We start from the raw sequence: 21,560 nt of genomic DNA on the forward strand, positions 1-21,560 counted from the left end.
TCTAGTTGTGAGACTTTTCACAGGAATCAAGCATAACGAATTAAGGGTGTTTGAATTCATCTTTTTTTTTTTTTTTTTTTAATCTTCCAAGTCTTCCTTACCTGTAAATTTGAAGTTAGACTGCGGCCCCAACAACAGAAGCATGAGGATCTGGAGATGGTTCTCTGTTTCAAAAAGCACAGATGATCATTCGCTTTTCTGGCTTCTGGTCACTTACTGGTCCGGAATCTGGGCCCAGTCAGCTTCCCTGTTTGTTGACCAGAGCCACACACATCCCTTGGGATTGTGGGAAGATCAACACGAGTCCTGTGTGCACGAGAAGTAGCGTTTTGACTGTCAAGTAGCAGTAGCAGTATCCTCGACCAGAAGCAGTACAAACACCCAAGTTCATTAAAGATGTTCCCCATCTAGCTTTTAATTTTGACTAGCATTCCCCATAACCCATACTCAAAATGTGATCAGCTTTGGCCGCCAACAAGAGTACTTTACTCTTTAGATTAGACTTAGAGTGATCGAAAGTGAAAATTCAGAAGTAGGCTGCCCCGCAGGGCCTCTGGTAACTAAACAGAAGACCGGGGAATTACTTGTGTGCGCAGTCTCAGTGTTCAACTTTCTTGGGACCGAGTCTTTTTGATTAAACCTTTCACTGGTGGGGGGATGCCAGCAGACCTTGGCATCAGGTACCAGCAGACCGGTATCGCGGCTGAGCTCTGTGGTGTGCTGGGCTCCAAGGAGAGTGCCCCTAGCACAGGCAATCGTCGACCCCTTGTGCGTAAGTTCTCGGCGCACCGCGCACGGCCAGGGACTGGAGCCTGTGTGGCTACGGTTTGGCCCCGCGCTTCTGGATGAACCCATCAGAGGCTGCGTTAGGAGGCTAGTCACGGAGACAGAAGAAGGGTCTCCACCTGGCGGTCGCAGTGGCCCCCATCTCCGGCTCGGTCTCTCCTAAACCTCCTGGTCTTTCCGAGGGGCCTACCATCTCACACCTGTGCTCTCGCCACCTGGCATAGGCTGGAGTGAGGTAGCCTCTGCCGGTAATAGGTTCTTCTCCAGACAGCCCCTGGAGGCCCGCATGACGGGCAATTCTAAGAACCACTGCCCCTCGTAACGGTGGCCCCCCACCTCCCACCTGGAGTTTTAACTTCAATTCTGAGGCATCTGTCCCTCCTCCCCTCCTAGAAGTCTCTTCAACCCCTTCTCCCTTCGAGTCTCTCAAATTCAGACCAAACGCTTTCATTTGCTTATTCAGCATTTTTATCAGCCCGATTGTGTTGTCTGTTTGCGCTGCTCCTGGGAAGGTGTCAAACTCCCATTTTCATTGTATTTAGTCACCCAGGTGCAGAGCAAGCTTGAAAGAGACAGCGGAAGGACTTTCCCGGACTGCACTGTCGCTCAGCTGGCCGCACCAATCACCACGCAGCTTGCCCTCGGACCCTCCTCTTTGAGGGCGTGTCCCTGGTGAGTGATTGACGGAGCCGCCCGGCCCAGCTCAGGCCAGCCCACGTTGCTGCTTAGATTGAAATGCAGAACTCTAGCCTCTTTCATCGGGGCACAGACTTCCTTTTACTCCTTCCTTTTGCACTCTCGCCGCCTCCTCCTGGGAAGAAGCGGAGGCACCGGCGGCCCGGGGCAGCGACGAGCCGGGCCACTGAGGCTGTGCGAAAAGTTACTTTTTGGGAGTGCGGAACTGGGGCCCCGTTGGTGTACTGCTCGGAGCAATGGGTGAGTGGCGGCGGGGGACGCTGTCAGAGCCGGGAAGGGAGGGAGGGAACCACAGGGTGAGGGAGGGAGGGAGGGAGAGCGAGGGCGCGCACCACTGAGCGCTCACACTCTTCTTATTGACTTTGCTCGTGTTTCTACAAGTTGTTAGGAACACGCTAAGGGTCAGGGCGCACAGCAGTTCAGTCTGAACGCTGGCTACTGGGTTGCTGTTGATGCCATTTTCTGATTTTAAAAGAAGGGAGCGGTGGCATCAGCAAGCTCCGCAGTCTTAGTGGAGGACCAAGTTTTGTTTCACGTAGACTCACACACTCAGAACGTGAGGGGAAAAAAAACAAACAAACTGTAGTTTCTTCTAGACCTTGTCTAATCGCGCGGGTCTCCAGGCGGGGCGCTGGGGCTCAAGGGGTAGCGGCCCAAAGACTTTAGCGCCGAGAAGGCGAGAAGGAGCCTGTTGCAGGCGTCAAGACCGATCTCCTTGCCCGCTTCGGAGACTTTTGAACACTAGGAGCAGCCCTGTGTCCCACCACTTTGTTTGCTTGTAGTGGCCGCAGGCACCACCGGAATGGGGGGGGGTCCCATTCGACCTTAGTGGTTTGGGGCCACTGGGCGAGACTCGGGGACAATAGGGTTTGGGAAAAGCCCAGGTCCCTAGTCCGGGGTGGGTGCATCCGCCCTGTCTTCTTATGCGGGCGGAGGCCGAGTGGTAAACGGCTGTCCCAAACTCCCGGTGCGTGTCCCCGCGCGCCGTGTGTTCGTTTTGCAGAGCCAGCCTTTGGGGAGGTGAACCAGCTGGGAGGAGTATTCGTGAACGGGAGGCCGCTGCCCAACGCCATCCGGCTTCGTATCGTGGAACTGGCCCAACTGGGCATCAGACCGTGTGACATCAGCCGCCAGCTACGGGTCTCGCACGGCTGCGTCAGCAAGATTCTGGCGCGCTACAACGAGACAGGCTCGATCTTGCCGGGAGCCATTGGGGGCAGCAAACCCCGAGTTACCACCCCCACCGTGGTGAAACACATCCGGACCTACAAGCAAAGGGACCCTGGCATCTTTGCCTGGGAAATCCGGGACCGCCTGCTGGCGGACGGCGTGTGCGACAAGTACAACGTGCCCTCGGTGAGCTCCATCAGCCGCATCCTGCGCAACAAGATCGGCAACTTGGCTCAACAGGGTCATTACGACTCCTACAAGCAGCACCAGCCGGCGCCGCAGCCGGCTCTGCCCTATAACCACATCTACTCGTACCCCAGCCCCATCACGGCGGCCGCAGCTAAGGTGCCCACGCCGCCCGGGGTGCCAGCCATCCCCGGCTCGGTGGCCATGCCCCGTACCTGGCCCTCCTCCCATTCCGTCACCGATATCCTGGGCATTCGCTCCATCACCGACCAAGGTAAGGGCTCACGGGCCGGATGTGTGGACGTTGCAGAGTCTTCCCCTACACCCTCGCTGGTGTCTCGGTATCTGCGGCCTCCGAGCCCGCGTCTATCCCACCACCTGAGGCTTTTTCCTTTCGAAACTATGGAGTCCTCCCAGGGGGGTGTCCTGATCTCATTAACTTGAAATTCATGCCCTCCGTTTCCTTGCCACACACAGTCTCCTGCCTCATCTCAAACTACCAGACCCATAACATCCCCCCATCCCCAACACATGGTTCGCATTTTCCACCCTCCCCCGCCTCTCTCGCCGCTGCTGCCTCAGACCCGCTCGCTCACTTGGAGAGCGTGGCCCGAGTTGGACTGGGGGCTCAGCCCGGGAGGACTGAGCGGGCGTGGGGCTGCCGGTTGCAGACACCGCTGCGGGCAGCTTGTTTGGGGATCAGATGCGGCCGCGAGGAGTTGGGCACCCTGTGGAAATTGCAGTATTCTTGGATTCTGGCAATCAGGCCAAATTTGCTCAGGCAGGAAGTTCAAATGTCACCTAATTGGTTTCATTCTTATGCTTCACTTCATTTTCCTCGGAAACTGAGGTCCCGAAGTTACTACTAGTAACTTGCATGTTACTGCATTGCTCATTCTGGGACTAATTTTCTGCTTTATTTCTCTCTCTCCCTTTTTTTCCAAGCGCCCCCCCCCCCCCCCGGCCTTTACCTTAACAGACTTCACTATTTGTATCTTAGGAAGTAGCACCAACCACCGCTGTGATGGAGACAAAATGCGTGGTGATTCCATCTTGTCCTCTCTTCTTTCCCCCTTTCCCCACGCCTGCGGCTTCTCCTTAGTGTCTCCTGGTCCCGGGAAATGCCAGTGGATATGTAGTGCTTGCACGTTTTCAGCAGTGCCACCCCGCTGTTCTCTTCCTTTCTCACCCTTGACCTTGTGGTGTCCCCAGTGTCTTTTCTGGTTGGTAAGAAGGATTCCCCGAGCTCCCCCCCCCCCCCCAGCTCAGTCGGCTTCTGCAGACCAGAGTTTGTTTTTTTTTTTACTTCATAGTTAAACAAAACAATACAACAACAACAAGAAAAACCAGCATTAGCTTCTTTCTTGGTAGGGGTAAAAAGTCAAAATGTCCTAGATGCAGAATTAAAATAATACAGAGATAAGAGCCTACCTTTTAAATTTGTTGGCCAAAAGTTTAAAAAGCACGGAAGAAAAATTAAATAGGAAGGGGGGGGGGAAATAGTTCATTTAATTATTTCCTGTCTTTCTCTGTTGTCACCACATTGGCACAATTATCTTTTTAAGTAATTAAAGCAGAGCCCTGATTTCTCATATTCTTGTTTTCTGACTGTCAATTTACAAGATCCTTTAAGGAGCTCAGTTTTGTCTTATTCGGGGCTGGTTGGAGCTTTAGTTGGAGAGAGTTTGCCCTTGATTTATAGGATAAACTGACCTCAGTGACATTTAAAGGAAGCTCCTGTTCATGGGAAAGTGTGAGATCAGCAGAAATGGGGGCTCACAGGGGGATCTCAATTTCTTAAGATAACTTCAGGCTTGTGCCCACCGATTGCCTTTTGTCTGGGAAGGCAAAGAGAGACTGGCAGTTCTGCACCAAAACACGGTTTCCTGGTGCAAACTGGAACACAATCTAATCCTTTGGAAAGGAGGAGGAATAGTTAAAAAAAAAAAAAAAAAGACTGACAGATTTGAAAAGACAACTGTTCTTCCCCAGGGATCCTACAATCAGACCAAATATCAGTTGGAAAAGTAATGGAGTATATGGAGAGGAGCAACTGTTTGTTCTAGATGTTGATTCTGGAGGCCAGCTTTAAACATGTTTTCTGACAAATCTATGAACATAAGATGATTATTTCTATAAGTGATCACTTCTACAAAATGATTGCTCCTTCAAAGCACTGTGTCAGATGGAAGTATTTAAAATCAAGTTGTAGCGGCTTTATCAAACTTCAGTCCTCCACCCATAGGTCCCAAAGACAAAAACACATTGCTCATAGTCTTCAAATATCTCTTCTTTAAAACTGCAGTTGGCCATTCAAAGATGGCAGTGGTTTAATAGGCACACATTTAGGTATTGTGGTAATCATTTTACAGTGTATAATTTTCTTTCTCTATTAAGAACATAAAGGATAACTGATGGTTTTACTCCTTTCAAAATACTTAATTCTACCTTCATTTTCTTAACTTTTTATTTCATTAAAAAAAAAACCCCACCCTCTCTCTATAACCTTACCACTGTCACTGGTGGCATTTACAGGGGTAATTGTAATATTTATTTTCTGAGTCATATGCACATAACCTCACATATTTAACGTGTAGACATAGAGCATCAAGGGTAGTCACACATAAGTTAGGCACACACAAGACAGAAACTATGCATGTGTATTTTGCATGTGCATTGTGGCCATCACGTAGTTATTTGCTTGCAAAGGACTTTGCAGGTCTTTTGTCTCATCTATCCACCTAAGTACTAGATCCCCACAGCACAGTGAGCATTTTTCTAGATGTCTCTGAGCAGGAGCACAGGCCAAGGACGGTTAGGCCAAGGACGCTCCTCTCTCCCTTTTCAGTCTGCGCCAGGACCAGCTTTCGTCAATCCCGAGTCAACCCTGGGTTACGATTGGGATGAACAGCTTCACGTGTTCTTTCCCTAATTTGGGAAAACTCCCAGGTTCTTTCCATTCGATTCCTCGGGGGGAGCGAGCAGGGCGGGGGGGAGGAGAAAATCAAAGGCTTTTGAAAAAGGGGGAAAAAGAAACCTTCCCGCAGGCCTCGGTGAAAGAGCTCGGAGAGGCCTACTCTGAGGCGAGTCAGCGTCGCGGGGCCCTGGGCTGAAAGCCGGCGAGGCCGCGCCTGGGACCAGCGCCCACGGGAGGCCGAGGGCAGGGGTCGGAGCCCTGGAGCTCGCGGGTCGCGGTTTCAGGCCGCGTCTCAGGCCGGGGTGCGCGGGTTGGAGCCCCAGCTTGACGCCTTCTCGTCCTCCCCAGGAGTGAGCGACAGCTCCCCCTACCACAGCCCCAAGGTGGAGGAGTGGAGCAGCCTGGGCCGTAACAACTTCGCCGCCGCCGCCCCCCACGCGGTGAACGGGCTGGAGAAGGGAGCTCTGGAGCAGGAAGCCAAGTACGGTCAGGTGAGAAGGCGAGGGCCCCGCCGGGTGGGCCGCGGGGGTTTGGGCGACGCAGGACCCAGTTCTTTCTGGGCCTCGACCGAGGGCAAGCCCAGGCCGACCGGCGGTCACGGTTGGGTGAGGCGGGACAGAGGCCGGGACCTTGCAGGGCGGAGTTGAGCCACGACCCCCCGCCGCGGGCCCGAGGGCCCGGGGCGGTGGAAGCGCCTCCAGGCCTGTTTGGCCTCTGCAGGCGCGGCCCCCGAAGCCCAATCTGCTGCTCGCACTGGGAATAGTAACCCAAGGAAGGCGCTTCCGAGGGGCCGGGAGAGCGGCCTGGGTTCTCTGAGCGGCGCCGGCGCGGGCTGCCTGCAACACCCGCGAAGCGCACGCCGGGGGTCGGGGCCTGCGGGCTGGTGGGCTGCGGGGTCCCCACGCTCGCGCGTGTCTCGTACGGCGGCTCCCTGCAAACACGCCGGCGTAGCCTGCCCTGTGATCGTTTGGAGAGGGCAACCAGATAAACCTAATAAAGTTACCATTTCCAGATTAAGGGTCACGTTGTAATCTCCCAAGGGAGGTTTGTGAGAAAACCTCAAATTATACGGACTGGCTGTGGACCGTTTAATTTTTCTTTCCCTCTGTCCCTCCCCCGACTCTGCAAAAAGAAAAATTAAAACACTCGTGTTCTCCCGCCCCCCTCCCCCACCCGGAAAAAATTAAGCAACCACCACCACTGACGCCCTAGAGGTTTGAGTCTAAACTCATCACCAAGTTGGAGTCAGGAGTTCAAAGCCCCGAAAAGCAAACAAACAAACAAACAAACAAACACGGACCTTAAAGCAGCTTAAGGTTTCATTGAGCGGGTCTGGGTAGATTTGCAAGGTTCTTAACGCCAAACTCCAGTTCCGAAGCCCCCAAATACCCAGTTTTCGTTTTATTATTTTGAAGTCCTAAAACTCCTAATGTTTTAGCTGTCAAAAAGCAGCGTTTTATGTGATATGTAACTTGTTGCTTTTATTCACTTGGGAAGAAAAAAAAAATCCTAATTCTCATTTTCTCGAACGCCATTTCCACTTCCTTTTCTCTCCCTGTTTTGTTAAAAGAGACTCATATACGTATTAGTTCTCCCGTGACAAAGATCCTCGAAAATAGCAAAGAAAGAGTCCCTTTCCCGTATCTGTTTCTACTGTAAAGAATGTCATGGAGAAATTATACGAAAGTTTGTCGTTTTCTTTTTAAAAAGCTCCTTATCATAAAGAAGATGCGGTAGGTACAGCGGTTAGGAGCTCCGATCTTCTGGCACCACTGCCACTTAAGCAAGTAATTTTAGCGCCTCCATTTTTTCATCTGTAAAACGGGGAAATAATAGTCCCAACCTCAAGAGATGTTGAGAAGATTCAATGAGATAATGCAGTCGTAAGGCGCACAGTAAACCTCCATTAAAAGTTACCAGTGGTTATACATGGCGGTTTAGAGATGGTCTTCTAAAAACAAGCGATTTTGAGGGGTGGGGATGTGTGAGCATATACTTTGTTTGGAGAGTTCATAGTCAAAAAGTGTCAAGGCGTGTTGTTACAAACAATAGAAGGAGTGTATTTAAAGCATCCAGCATAGTAGCTCGCGTTTAATAGGTGCTCAGTAGTTTTTATTAGGTCATCATTTGTTGGAATAACATCGTGAAGTATAAAGTTGAAAAATAGTTTTTAATTCTCACATATAGTTGATAAACCCAGTTTACATATAAAGCAATGTCTTAATTCAAAAATCTTTGATGATTTCATTTTTTCCTCCCTTGAATTATATAGATCTAGTGTTTATACTCATTTAGAAATGGTTAATTTACACACATACTTCAAACAGACCACTTTAAAATAAAAATAGAGCTGATTCAAAAAATCTGTATATTCTGAACATGAAAGTTGATTACATTTTATACGCTGATTATTACTGAATTATGAGATTTATAAAAGCAAGTAAATTAAAGACATAAGTGGCTAAATAAGCATTGTTCTAAGTACCTAAGAGAACAAGTTCAATTTTTTTTTCCAGAAGAAAAAGACATTTATATCAAACTTAAATTTGAAACTTCTTAATTGCAGGATGCTAATCTTCTGTATTATCATGTGGTAATATAATTCAGTTGATGTAAAATTTCAAAATTTCAGAAGTTTCTAAGTACAATTAAATCAGTGGTTATTATAATGATCAAAATAGTGCTTAATGATGAAGGTGTGCTAAGTAGGTAGAGAAATTTAGGCTGTGTCATTTTGTGAACAGTTTTGGAACTTGGACATTGATTTCCTGGAGGGTAAAATTCTATACTAATACTTGCTCATAAACAAAAAAGCAATGGTAAGGTGTGTTGTGTGTGTGTATGCATTTCCCTCACCAATATTCAAAGAGCAGCTTTATTTTTAAGTTATTTTTCAAAATGTTATCAGCATAAGTGTATTTTAAAAACCAAAATGTAAACTCAGGTAACATTTTTCTATTTGTGTAATGAACAAAATTTGAAAGTTTTTGGCAAAAAATTCTCAAAAATTATGCACATAATACTTTCAGGGCACTTATAATTTTTATTAAATAGTGCAATATTATATGACTCAAGTTTCATTTTAGTACATAAAGGAGGACATTGAGAATTCAGAATCATAGGATTTAGAGCATAGTCTTTTCCCAGAAGACACCTGTAAAATTACTAAAGGGACTGAATTGACAACTGATTGTAGGTACTAGTGATTACCGTAATCTAGAGTTTCTATTTTCAGCTTAAACTACAAAAAAGGATGCCTGATCGCTAGTAATTAGAACCTTATGCACATTTCAGCTATATACACACCTATCTTTTGTTTTTAAACCACTAATTTAGAGTACTCAAACTTGTCTTACTCATTAAGATGAAGTCAATACTTTATATTACCATTTAGAAGTCCTTATTGTCTACCCTTGAGGATAGAAGAAAAAAGAATATTTGTTTTGGCTTTTTTCACCTGCATTTAATATTGGGCTAGAAATCTTTAATCTCCTCTAATTCTGAATGGCAACAATGTTCTCTGGTTCCTAATGGCTGGTTCTCTTCTGTTAAAACAGAAAACCTTTACTGAATGCAGTTGCATGGCAAAACAAGGGGGGCGGGCTTTGGAATATATCTACCCTTTTATATTGTACTTAGTGAATTAATGCATTTTATTTAAACAGTTTATAAATAGTTGTATAGTTCTTGAAAAATTTTCTACAATTGGGCATACTTTCTCAGAAAAAAATATGTTGTATATCTGGTACTCTAATTGAAGTAATCTGAATGTTAGATTTATAAGCTTTGCGTATCTTCAGTTTTGGTTAGTGTAGGTTAACTCAGACAGCAAGATTAATATAACGTTAGCTACAAATCGAGATGTCAGGAATGAGGAAAAATCCTTACATACTTGAACTTAAAAAGTTAAGAGTTAACAAGCTGTGAAAATGGTTGGATTTGGAGACATAAATTAATCTGAAATTCTTACGAAGCATTAATTTGTATATTGTATTAGAAATATAGTATTTCAGAATCCTGAGTATAACTTTCTAGTACATTATTTTAAACACCGGTTGTCCTTGTAGACATACTGTTCTCATGAAAATATAAATGAAGTTGCACTGGATTTTTCAACATATGAAATAAAGTTAATTTTATGTTAAGTAATTTATAATTTTGCAGAGAATCAAAATGTAGGCAAATGCCAGTAGAAAGTGTTTGAAATTCATGATATTGTCTATTATGGAAAACATTCCTTAACCTGGGTAGCTTTTAACTATTAGTGTCTTAAAACAAGATTAATGATGTAGCAGTAAAATGTGTCATATAAAATACAAAAAAAAAAAAAGTAATTTAAATTTTTTTCATGTCTACCTTAATTTTAATATTTTGGAAATATAAAATTTAGGGAAAAATTTTAAGTAGCAGCTTTCCATTACCTAGAGACATTTAGATCTACAATGTGATAACTAAGCATAATTAAGATCTTTTTGGATGAATGTTGAAACCATATTTACAACCATCATTTCATTTTATCAGATTTGTTTTACTAGGTCATTGCATAATGAATTAAGAACGGTAGAACAACAGTCAAACAAAGATTACACCAAGAAGAGCAAGAAAATCTTGTTTATTTTCAGATCTGAAACTTTTTCTTGCTTATGTTATGGAGGCTGAAATTCTAGGTGAAGCACATCTCTATTTGTGGCTAAATCTGCTTTACTATAAAGCCAAAGTAAACTCATTTTATAATAAGAGGAGGACCCAGGTAGAACTGATGAGTGGATGAAAGATTGTGGGTAGAGGATTGGGCGCTGCTGTTTGCATTTTCTTCAAGGGAGAAAATGTTGAGTAGACAATTCTCAGAATGTGAAGACTACTGTCTATCACTTCTAATTGCCAGACAGTTGTCATACCAGTCTCCACCCTCCCCCCACTCCCTCCTCCCGCCATGGTCAAAAGCGTTTGGATATTAATGCATTTCCATTTTTGGGGGGTGGGGGTGGTGGTGTGTGGATAAATGGAACAACCATAAATAATGAAATGGCTAGATTAGAACTTTTATTTACTTTTTTCAACAGCTTTATTCATTTTGCTTACTTAATGTATAATGCTTGTTCAGTGATCAAAAGTGACTTTTTTTTTTTTTTTTTAAAGCAAGAGTATCAAAAGGCTGCACTAAGGTATACAAATGGTTATGAAACACCTATGATATGGCCCATTTTATGAGGATAGGAGATGATTGAGGCAAGCCCTGTTCTCAAACTATTTATAGTCTAGCTCTCTGCCAATATAGCTTCTCAATATACTAATTTAAAAGCATGTTTTTAGAAAATGGCAAATCTATGTTTCTAAAATTTTAGAACAAGTAAAATGAAAACTCATTTTTTTCATTCAAATCTTAACTGACATTGTATTTTATGTTTTTTTTTTCCCTAGACTATTTTCTTTAATACCAGTGAGATAGAATGTTTGTTTTTTTTTTTTTTTTTTTTTCCTAAAAACATTCAACAAACATTCAACTTTTTCTAGGGTATGCTGTTTGGTCTATTTTACTTTGTATTAGTAAATCTCATTGTCAAAATTAGGTAGGAGATCATTTGCTTCAGGGAGATCCTTGTATAGTTCTTTAGAGGAAAGGATTCTCATGGCTTTTATGGAAGATCCACATAAAAAAGCAGTTGATGGATTGAGGTCTTATTTATGGAATCTTTAGGTAAAGTCATTTTCAAAAATGGGATTTCCATTACATGCCCATTGCTGGGGTTTCATTTGGAAAATTTGTTTACTCTTCTCTGGGGATTCCATATGTTGGTTGATTTATAAATCATATTTACAATCCAATTAAATAGAGTAATTTAGCATGTTTGCTCCCACTATATTTATGGTGTACATTTGGTAGTCTCTACTCAGCCTAACTAGCTTTTCAGATTAATTACATGCCCTTCACTGAAAACATTAAACAGATTTGGGAAGTTTAAGTCATGTACTTTTTTACTGGAAAGAATAAACAAACATCAATGCTACCTGTAGTTGTTTTCCTTTGTGGTGGAAAATTTTACTCATTCAGTGATTGCTTCATAAATAACAATTACTTTACCCAGTAGAGATTTATATCTTTTGCCAACATCATATTTCAGAATTAATATGAGAAAATTGATGTGTTTATTGAGTCACTAGAATGAATAGTGAAGGTGGCAGGCACATTTTAAAGTGTGTTTGTCATCTCATCTTGTTTATGCTGCTTTTTCTAAATTTCTAAATCTGAACTTTACAAGTGAGAAGGAAAGTTGAGACAAAACTTTTTTCACCCCAAATCTGGGTCATAATTTAACCTGAGGGAAAGCAAAGAGCTATTTTTATACTGTTTAAAGATTTGTTTTTTTTTCTTCTGTTCTCTTAAGCAAACACTTTAAAAAATTTTTTTAAATATAATTTATTGACAACTTGGTTTCCATGCAGCACCCAGTGCTCATCCCAACAAGTGGCTCCTCAATGCCCATCACCTACTTTCTCACTTTAGCCTCCTCTTGCCTTTTTTCTAACAAGACGAGGAGATCAAACCTCCCTGAGCTTCCCTTCTTATTCATCCTTTCTGCAGAGGGACTGCATCACTAAAATGATACTAAATATGTTGTGGATATTAGAAAACTTTGAAATACTTAAGTCACCAAATTTGTTTTTGTGTTATTAAGTATGAGAAATTGGACAAATATGGAACAAATTAGTAGTGTTTACTTTATGCCCAACAATCAAATGTAGTCACAGAATAAGTAAGGCACCTGAAGGTAGCAAAGGCCTAAATCCAGTATTCTTCCTCCCCTAAATCCTAGGAGCATTATCTGAGATGAGAGTCCACTCCAGCCTGATGTGTCAGGAGGGATGGTTCTGGGCAAAAAGAAATGGGTCTACCTAAGGGGATGGTAGACATTGCAAGAGAACAGTTGAAGAGCCCCCAAATAAAGGGGGCACATCACAGAGCAATGGCTCTAAGGGCAAGGATGTAAAGGGAAGATGGTGAAGCAAGTGTTTCAGAGATAACTATAATTCTGGATGACAGAAAAAATGCAAAGAAAAAAGAATGGGTAGGAAAAATTTGGCTGTCATGAAAAATAAAATTTATCAACACATTTTTTGGCTAACTAGAGCACTGTTTCTGTCATGTATACCATTAAGTAGTTTAGCCTTATGTACTTGTAAAATGTTGAGCAAAGGTTTTCACTGTTTTAAAAGTAAATTTAACCTTATTTTATGATCTTGACATGGTAAACAGGATAAAAAATTAATCTAGAATGGAAGAGGCTAATACAAATGCAAATACCTTTCTATAACTGGATCAGAATGATTCCTTTCAAAACTAATTGCTCATGGGTTAGTGGGAAAATCCTACACGAACATGATTGGAACTATAATCTCTATGCAATGCTAGATTTCTTCTACAATTTGATAGCTATCTTCATACTCATCTGCTGACAGCCTTAGAGTGTGTCTCCTTTGAACCATTCTCTGATAAGCCATCCTCAGAAAGGGGGAAATTTTTTTGTTTTGTTTTTTTCAGAAGCTAAGAAACAGAATGAGGGTCTAACAATGAAAATAGGGTTCTAGAAGAAGAAAGAATCTTTTACAAGATGTTATATCAAAAGATGCTCTAGTTTGAGATTAAATTGTGTTTGTTCTTTAAATGTCCTGGCAAAGCAGGAAAAGATTTGCTACAGAGGATCCTGTGTCAGGCAGGGGTGATAACTTCTTTTAACACATGACCATTGATTTGCCAATTGGCCCAGGGTAAATGGCTAAATTCCTTAATCTACATTCTTGTGTATAAAAAGAGGATAAGGATTTCATTTATATTTTAAAGTGATGTGCAATGATTTGTTAAAAATAGAGCACCATCCTATAGGACCCTTGAAATACATTTTAATTTCAATTGAAATCAAATTAAATGAAAGTAATATTGTGTTGTAATCATTATATATTATCTTGCCATTATTATAAACCCAGTAGTTTATAATGAGTTACAATTCACCAATCTTCATTATTCCATAAACGATGTTGGATATTTCTTGGTGCCTGCAACATAGGGCATATTCAAGAAACCTTAGTTTCCTTTCCCCTTCCTCATTTTCAAAGAACAGGCACTTTGACAAACAGAACAGGATCTATGTGTTCTAACAGACCAAGTACACAAGGTTAACCCCTCTACTTTTATTCTTATCTTGTCAGAAATCCATGAGCAGTGTTAAATCATACCCATGTGTTTATTCTATTCCATGTATTACTCTAAATGGAGAAAATCATTTTTGAGAGCCCACCATTGCATTCTCATAGATGTGGAAGTGAAAATAACAATCAAATGAATTAGGAAACAATTTATATGTTGTAATTGAATTAGAAAAAGTATCTAACACAAGTCTGCTCTTTTCTTACCTCTAAGGATTGAATCGGTTTTACTACTAGTAATTATATTATACATTTACTCTCATTAGGAAATATGTTGATGTATTAATTCATTCACATCTCTGCCAGGAAACAAGTTTACTCTTTATTTCTAAATAATGTAGAAATTGAAGGGGAAAAATATAAGTTACTTGAGACACCAAGTGGTCATGCCAGAATCAGGATAGGAAATTGGGGTGTTTTTATTGTTGTTAATAGTAAAAATACCAACAGTAACTTATTGGATGCCAAGAGAACACTGGTTTCTAGACAGAGCTCCTTGCCTGGGCTGCTGCATTTTGCTTGCAAACTAGGATTTTACATTTAAATTCCTTTCAAGAGAGTTATCCATGTGGCTTTTAAAAACTCATCACAGGACCCCAAAACTTTGCAAACCAATATTCCAATTTCAAAACCACACATATACAGTTCTTTTATATTCCAATAGACAGTTTTCTTGTTGATAAAATAGCTCTGGAAAAAAATATCCCCAATCTTCATTTAAGAACTCTTATAAGACAACTGCCTGATTTTGCATGTCCTTTGTCCAACAGGCATTTTCAACATGACCTTTTAAAATACGGCCCATGTTTTATTTAACAAAGGTTGTGCTCATTTTGAGAGTCTGGAGTGACAGCCTACACTCCGTGCCCTTCTTTACTGGAAATGAAAGCTACGCCAACCAGGCCCTTCACAAATGCTTCAACAAAAGAGCCAAACAAAACTCAAGTATGGGGAAGGTTGACAAAGGCATCCGGATAGCTGAACGGCTTCTGAGAGTATTTAATCACCATTAATTCTTTCCTCACCCTGTATTTCCTTCCTATAATTCCAAATAGCAAAGCAAGTACTATGAATTTTCTTGTTGTAGCCTCCTCAAAGCCTTTGTGGAAAGAATAATATCTTGTTTTTTGGGCCTTATGTTTAAGCAGCGAGACTATGAATGCATTTAGAATATAAAGATCAGATCTAAAAAAATCAGAAATTAGAGTCAGAATATTGCTTCTACTCGAGGAACTTACATTCTGCCTCTTTCTGCAAACCCGTGAAATGTCAACTACTACAATGTAATTATTTTCACCTCTTCTCTCTTCCTACTTTTAGGCACCAAATGGTCTACCAGCTGTAAGCAGTTTTGTGTCAGCGTCCAGCATGGCTCCTTATCCGACCCCGGCCCAAGTGTCGCCTTACATGACCTACAGCGCCGCTCCTTCCGGTTATGTGGCTGGACATGGGTGGCAACATGCCAGCGGCACCCCACTTTCCCCCCACAACTGTGACATTCCCGCATCGCTGGCGTTCAAGGGAATGCAGGCAGCCAGAGAAGGTAGTCACTCTGTCACGGCTTCTGCACTCTGATGGGAAATTCTGTCCGCGGCAGCTTCACCCGGGTCTCCCCTCAGCACACCCTCCCCCTCTCCCCTGGTCTCGGATCCCACCCCTCCCGCCCCCAAAGCTGGCTTTAAGGACTCACATCCTTTGTGCCGATGACAAATATTTCTTGCCATAACTTCTCTCTTGCAGAAAACCTGACATGACTTTAGGATTTGAAAACAAAAGCAATCTTAAGGATTGAATGAGACATTTGTGTTGCCCACACACTGTTTTAACGTAGCAAAGAAACCTGCACCCCTCAAAGGGCTTAAGGAACTTTTAAAACTAGTCTTTGGTAAAACCACATGTGTATATTTATTCTAAATCAACCTGAACTTTTGAAACGTGCAATTGTTGAGATTTTGCAAAATCAATAAAGGAAAACACATACAGAAAAGTTACGCTGCACCCTCTAATCAAATAAGGTAACCAAGTAAGTTTAAATTCATCATTAGGAAACGAATCAATAATTGACTTGAGTGATGCTTTGTTTATTTTTAAGAGATAACCTATTTTGTTGGAAAATATGTATAACAAGCCGTATCTGAATTTAGCTCCTCCTGATGTTTTTACTCGGTTCCAAATACAATGATGTTTATATTTTCTATTAGTTTGTAAATACGGACTCTGGATGGTGCATTTGTGTTTTCATTCCATGGGATACCCCCCTCCCTCCCACCCCTATCTATTTTTTTCTCTCTTTTTGTAAAGGTGACTTTCTGGCAACGTCTTTGTCTCTGTTTGGTGGTGGGCTCCTGGACCTGGACTTGCCCCAAATTTTGTGTGTGCAGTGAAGGCTTCAACATCTTATGAAGGACATTTTCTTTCTACAGCAGAGGACTCAAAAACAGATTAAACAAGCCAGTCTCCCATTTTGTATCCTAATCAAACAACACACATGCCAAGCATATAAAGACATGAGGGTGGAAAATATCTGAATAAGAAGGCTTTAAAGGAAGTCACTTAGAAACTTAAGTTTAATGTGAAATGCTTTGCAAAGACACTTAAAATGAACTTTATATTAAGAAAACCACTGTGAAACTAAATTGTACTGTTATTGTTGGCTTACCTGTGTGTTCAGCAATCTCAGCCCAAAATTATGTTGTAATTTAAAGAAAGTGGAAAATTCTGCTCTAGTGAATGTAAAAATGGCTTGCTGTGAAGTTTACATTGTTGTACAGAAGCATGTTTCACATGTAGGTAAACTGGTGATGGTATTAGAAATACAGATGCTATTTAATTTTTTAAAATTCCCTTTATTCATTTCTGCAGTTAAAGGACCTAGTTTAGCCAGTAAGTCTTTCTAGACCAATTCTGTTTTCACTTTCATGTTAATAGAGCTGTGATGTGTGTGTGTGTGTGTGTGTGTGTGTGTGTGTGGTGTCGTGTCGTGTCGTGTTTTATTTTTTTTTTTTATTTTATTATTATTTTTTTTTTTTTTTTAATTTTTTTTTCAACATTTTTTATTTATTTTTGGGACAGAGAGAGACAGAGCATGAACGGGGGAGGGGCAGAGAGAGAGGGAGACACAGAATCGGAAGCAGGCTCCAGGCTCCGAGCCATCAGCCCAGAGCCTGACGCGGGGCTCGAACTCACGGACCGCGAGATCGTGACCTGGCTGAAGTCGGACGCTTAACCGACTGCGCCACCCAGGCGCCCCTAGTGTCGTGTTTTAAAACAATTGCTTTTCTTGGGTATAATTCTACATTTTTTCTTTTCTGTTTAGAAAGTTCTTCATGCTTGGGATATAGGCTTGAAACTACGTTTTAAAAACATTGGTACAATTCATCTATTGGAAAATTAATATATTGGGTTTTTTTTTTTTTTTTTTTTTGGCATTCTGTGCAATAACTAAGAGGGCACATCACTAGATAATGGATGTTAAAGATGTATTCTGTTAGGTGATCTAGGTTTCTTCCTCTCTGTGCTGTGCACAGTCCACATGGCAACCCAGTTCCGTCACATCGGTTTCATGGCTTCATTTAAAAAACTCAGATGGCTAGAGGAACTAGGTTTTCAGATCACTAGCATATAAACAGCAGATTTCTGACACACAAGTTACATTCAAAGAACTGCTTTTTTTCCAACTACAGATATCTTAGAGGGCTTTGAACTGCATTTATTTCTAAAGCAACTGAAATTCAGTGCTACAAACAGAGGATTATAACTTCAGGAGAAGAATAAGCAGAAGGAGCAGATGAACTCTCAGGGCCATAGTCTTCCTTTGATCTTGTAAAACTCCTATTGACATCTGGAGTTCCCAGTCTGGTAAGAAAATAGACTATAAACCAAATGGAACAAAGATACCAGTCCAATATTTTGGTGAAGACTTTAAAACCATACTGTACAGGGACTCTCCTGCCATCCAGAAAAACTGACATAAGGTACAGAATTATCCTTTATCAGATATTTTTAGGTGGCTATTAAGAGTCTTTAAAAAACTTAATTGTATGAAACAATGAAATATTTATCTAAATTAAGAAATCTCTTGTTATTCTATTTATAATTTTTTCTGGTTCTTGTATTTTTAAAAAATCTAATATTAATGATACCAAGATTTTTTTTTTTTCCTTCTCTTCTTCCCCTCAGGTCTTTTCTTAGCAACAGTGAATTCACATGGAGTAACTTAAAGACAACAGAAAGCTAGAATACAACTTGCTATTCAAAGCAAGTTATGATTTAAAGCTACTTTTAAAAGTAAGAGAAGGAAAATGGGATGGGGATTGTTTAATTTTTAGACGTTATTATTATTGGCTAATGTTGACATATTTCCTTTGTTTCTTAGGGGGTAAAAGTGTTGTTTTTAAACTGGCAAATGCACTCTTCAGAGGTCCTTTCCCATCCCTTTCACAGGGAGAGGTTAAAGGTTCAATTTCATGGCCTCCATGCAGGCAGTACTCTTCCTCACAGGCTGCAATAGCATTACCTGCAAAGGATAGGATGCAGTTGCATGACAGACGCATTTTGTTTTTTTTTTTTCTTTCTACTTTCAATGACCCTCTTATTGAATATTGGGCTGAAATATAAATTAAAAAACACGTTGGAAAGGATGTACAACCGAAGGCTGTGTATGTATATACAGTATGTCAAAAAGCCTTTATTTTTATACTTCAAATGCTCTAAATTAATAAAAAGTAATAATTACCATGTTATCTTTTATTTTTTATTTTCAAAATGCTTCAGTGACCTAGCCTCATGGTAGAAATAATCCTTAGTAGCAGTTAAGAATAGGTATCGTCTAGAACGTGCAGATATTTTTGTTGACGTCAGCTACTGAGGTAGCATCATTTCAGGAGGCAAATAAAAAATCCAGTTTGGTTCTGTCGGTGCCAAGAGATATTTTTTTGGAGTGCATGTTAGCACAGGAATCTTTGGAAATGCCAAGAAGGTACTTCTATTTTGAAACATTTTTCCCTTCATAATACACATTTTAACACTGCAGATAGATGACTTCATACCAGAAGCTGTCACTTTAATAATTTGGAAATGTACTTTAAACAGTCTTTTTAAGAATGGCATAGGTAAGAGTTCTGAAAAAAGATATTTGGATGCAAACACAGCACAAATGGGCCCAAGGAGTGGTTCCAAATTGTTATTTAACATGAAACTATTTCAGCAACAAAAATTGTTTTCAAAGGGAATTATGTGAAGGAAAGTAGTTCAACATAATTTCATGTTTTCTATTTGTCCTAAAAGACTTCACATATCATGATTTAAAAATATGACTGCTTTAAAAAACAGTGCCAGTAGCTTTGGGAAAGTAGAGGTGTGATGTAGATTATTACTCTAAAGAAAACCAACGGATTTAAATTTTAACATAAAATTCAATATTTTTAAAATGCCATTTTAGTGTACTTTAAAAATCTTTTTTTTGGCTTAATTTTTTTTTTTATGACTTTAAGCATTTCTTGATCTCTTGGGGAAAAAAGTAATTATGAATACAATGAATTTTCATTGTGAATCAGTGTGAGAGGAATACAGGTCATGAAATTTATATTGCTTTTATGAACTATATCTAATTTCTATGCTCGATTAACACACCTCATTACTTCATATTATCTTTCTTCTCACAGATTTATGGATGTGGCCAAAACTACTGTCTCAAATTGTCTAGAGATAATTTTTGGAGTATCGAAATAGATTTTCATGAATCTAGAGTTCATGAATAAACTGTTTCCCCTTAATTGTACATAAGATTGTAAATTATAATTCTATAATTATCAGCTCAGTGCTGTATAGCAAATATCCATTATTTCAACACTTCATAGGTAATCACCAGTTCTCTTGAAGCCATGAATAGGTGTATTCATAAACCAGCAGCATCACTGCACCACCTAGAAAAGAAAAGAGCTGTTTTTTATCTCAAATCCTGCAAAATAGCATCATTTTTCCCCACTGGGTTTCTGGATCTGTGAAGTCCCATTAGCCTATCAAGCAGGGGCTGCTTAGACTCACCAATCTTTGGGCTCTAATATGTTGATGTAAAACTATTGTGGAAAATTCTCACAGCAAAATCAAGACCATCTTGAGTCTCCAAATACATTTTTTCCCCATGAGTTTGTGACTTTCAGCATTTCTCATCAGATTCTTTTTCAGGCACTCTTAATTTTTAAAAGTAAATAAATATAGACACATTTAGTCATGTAAGGGCATGTGGCTTTCCTGCAAACAAACCTTCATATTTTTCATATGTAGGCAAAGGATTTATCTTTTTCAGTCCATAATTAACATGGTCTTAGTTGTATTCAAGAAGGAACTCTCTAAGAGGGTACTTGACAGATGAGTCCAGCTTTCACTTACAGCATTACAAAATATAGCTAGCTTTCATCCTCCTCTTGTTTTTCTTCCTCTTTTCCACCTCATATAAATGTATCACACTTGAAAATTTGGTAGTGGGGTTTGGGTGCCATAAGACCACCATCCATCTTGAAAGAGAAGAGTTCTATAACTGGCTTCAAAGAGGCTTGCTATATAATATGTCAACAAGACTATGATAAAACTAAGCACCCAGGTTGCAGAATACCAAGAAATCAGGAGAGGCATTTGCATGTGGATGATTTTGTGTTCTGTCTGATGCCGTAAATGGCACATCTCCATGCTCTTGAATATAATCTATTTATCCTCTCATGTCTGTGTGAAAAATGTGGACAGATACCCTGAGCACAACTTTAAGAAGACTCGGCTGCACGAATAGAAGATGGACTTCTGACGCAAACAACCAGAACTTGATTTTGATCTTATTTTGTACACACTGCCATCTGTGTGTGAGTGTGTGTTTTTTTAATCTACAGGCCACACATGTTTGTGTAACCTTATACCAAAGATAATTACCTGCCTGTAATTTTCATTTTTAACCCATGAAGATACTCTATTAGATCCCTCTCAGCTGCTGTAGCCTTCTTGGTACTCTGGCAAACAAAGACGACCCACTAACACAGGGCTGTTAATACCTATGTAATTGCTGTGTTTACTCTTCTTAACTGTTCTCAGTATAAGACAAGAACATGCAGAATTGGGTTAGTTTTCAGCCTAGTGATGTCTGGAGTTTGACCCACAGACTTCACAATTCTCTCTTCATGGGAGGTAACTGGTTGTTAGCCACACAGAGGCTGCTGAGGCTGTTACAAAAAAGGTGAGATGCTTCCCTACTACGAGGGATAAAAGTTGCAGATTTACCTTTCTTTCATTTTTCACTCTCTCTGAAAAAATCTTGTCCTGAAGTCAAATGTCACCCCTTTCTCTCTACCTTTCCTTTTAAGTTGCTAGGGCTTGCATGTTTGGAGGACTTAGATGTGAGTGGGGGCCTGGTCCTTGAACGAGATTTCCAGTCATTCACAGTTGTGTTTAGCCTGGATAGTACATTCACAGCAACCCATTTCATCGTATTTAACACTATATCAACTCAGGACACCTCTTGCAAAAACATTTGAGAAGCCAACCAAACATTTGCAAGTCTCTAACAAACCGTGGGGTCAGATTATTTAAGAGTTTGGGATTAAGGTTCCAGTCAATT

At 41.0% G+C, this 21,560-nt stretch overlaps 2 protein-coding genes across 12 annotated transcripts in view; one reads left to right on the forward strand and one right to left on the reverse strand.

The window, feature by feature from the left end:
• Positions 1–1,312: 1,312 nt before the first annotated feature.
• PAX9 (paired box 9) lies at positions 1,313–16,797 on the forward strand. Of its 2 annotated transcripts, XM_058738858.1 has the most exons (5): positions 1,313–1,722; positions 2,486–3,112; positions 6,104–6,246; positions 15,278–15,500; positions 15,698–16,797. In XM_058738858.1, exons 1-5 carry the CDS (start codon positions 1,719–1,721, stop codon positions 15,709–15,711), a joined length of 1,011 nt encoding a protein of 336 aa, XP_058594841.1. In that variant the 5' UTR covers positions 1,313–1,718; the 3' UTR covers positions 15,712–16,797. The 2 variants fall into 2 exon arrangements, with proteins under 2 accessions (XP_058594841.1, XP_058594840.1); XM_058738857.1 differs by having other exon boundaries at positions 1,318–1,722; positions 15,278–16,797.
• An 848-nt stretch (positions 16,798–17,645) lies between these two features.
• SLC25A21 (solute carrier family 25 member 21) overlaps positions 17,646–21,560 on the reverse strand; it is a 484,023-nt gene continuing 480,108 nt past the window's right edge. For 9 of the 10 annotated variants that reach the window (XM_058738859.1, XM_058738865.1, XM_058738864.1 and 6 more), the window contains one exon: positions 19,424–19,881. In XM_058738859.1, the coding sequence (XP_058594842.1) occupies positions 19,820–19,881 (62 nt within the window). In that variant the 3' untranslated portion in view covers positions 19,424–19,819. Of the gene's footprint in view, positions 17,813–19,423; positions 19,882–21,560 lie in introns of those variants that run through there. The other variant, XM_058738860.1, reaches the window with a different exon arrangement.

The sequence above is a fragment of the Neofelis nebulosa genome, chromosome 7 (assembly GCF_028018385.1).
Source record: "Neofelis nebulosa isolate mNeoNeb1 chromosome 7, mNeoNeb1.pri, whole genome shotgun sequence".
In the NCBI taxonomy this organism is placed as follows: domain Eukaryota; kingdom Metazoa; phylum Chordata; class Mammalia; order Carnivora; family Felidae; genus Neofelis; species Neofelis nebulosa.

Coding starts and splice junctions, on each gene's coding strand:
- PAX9 (XM_058738857.1), top strand. Junction 3,113..6,103: donor TCGCTCCATCACCGACCAAG/GTAAGGGCTCAC, acceptor CGTCCTCCCCAG/GAGTGAGCGACAGCTCCCCC. Junction 6,247..15,277: donor AGGAAGCCAAGTACGGTCAG/GTGAGAAGGCGA, acceptor TCCTACTTTTAG/GCACCAAATGGTCTACCAGC.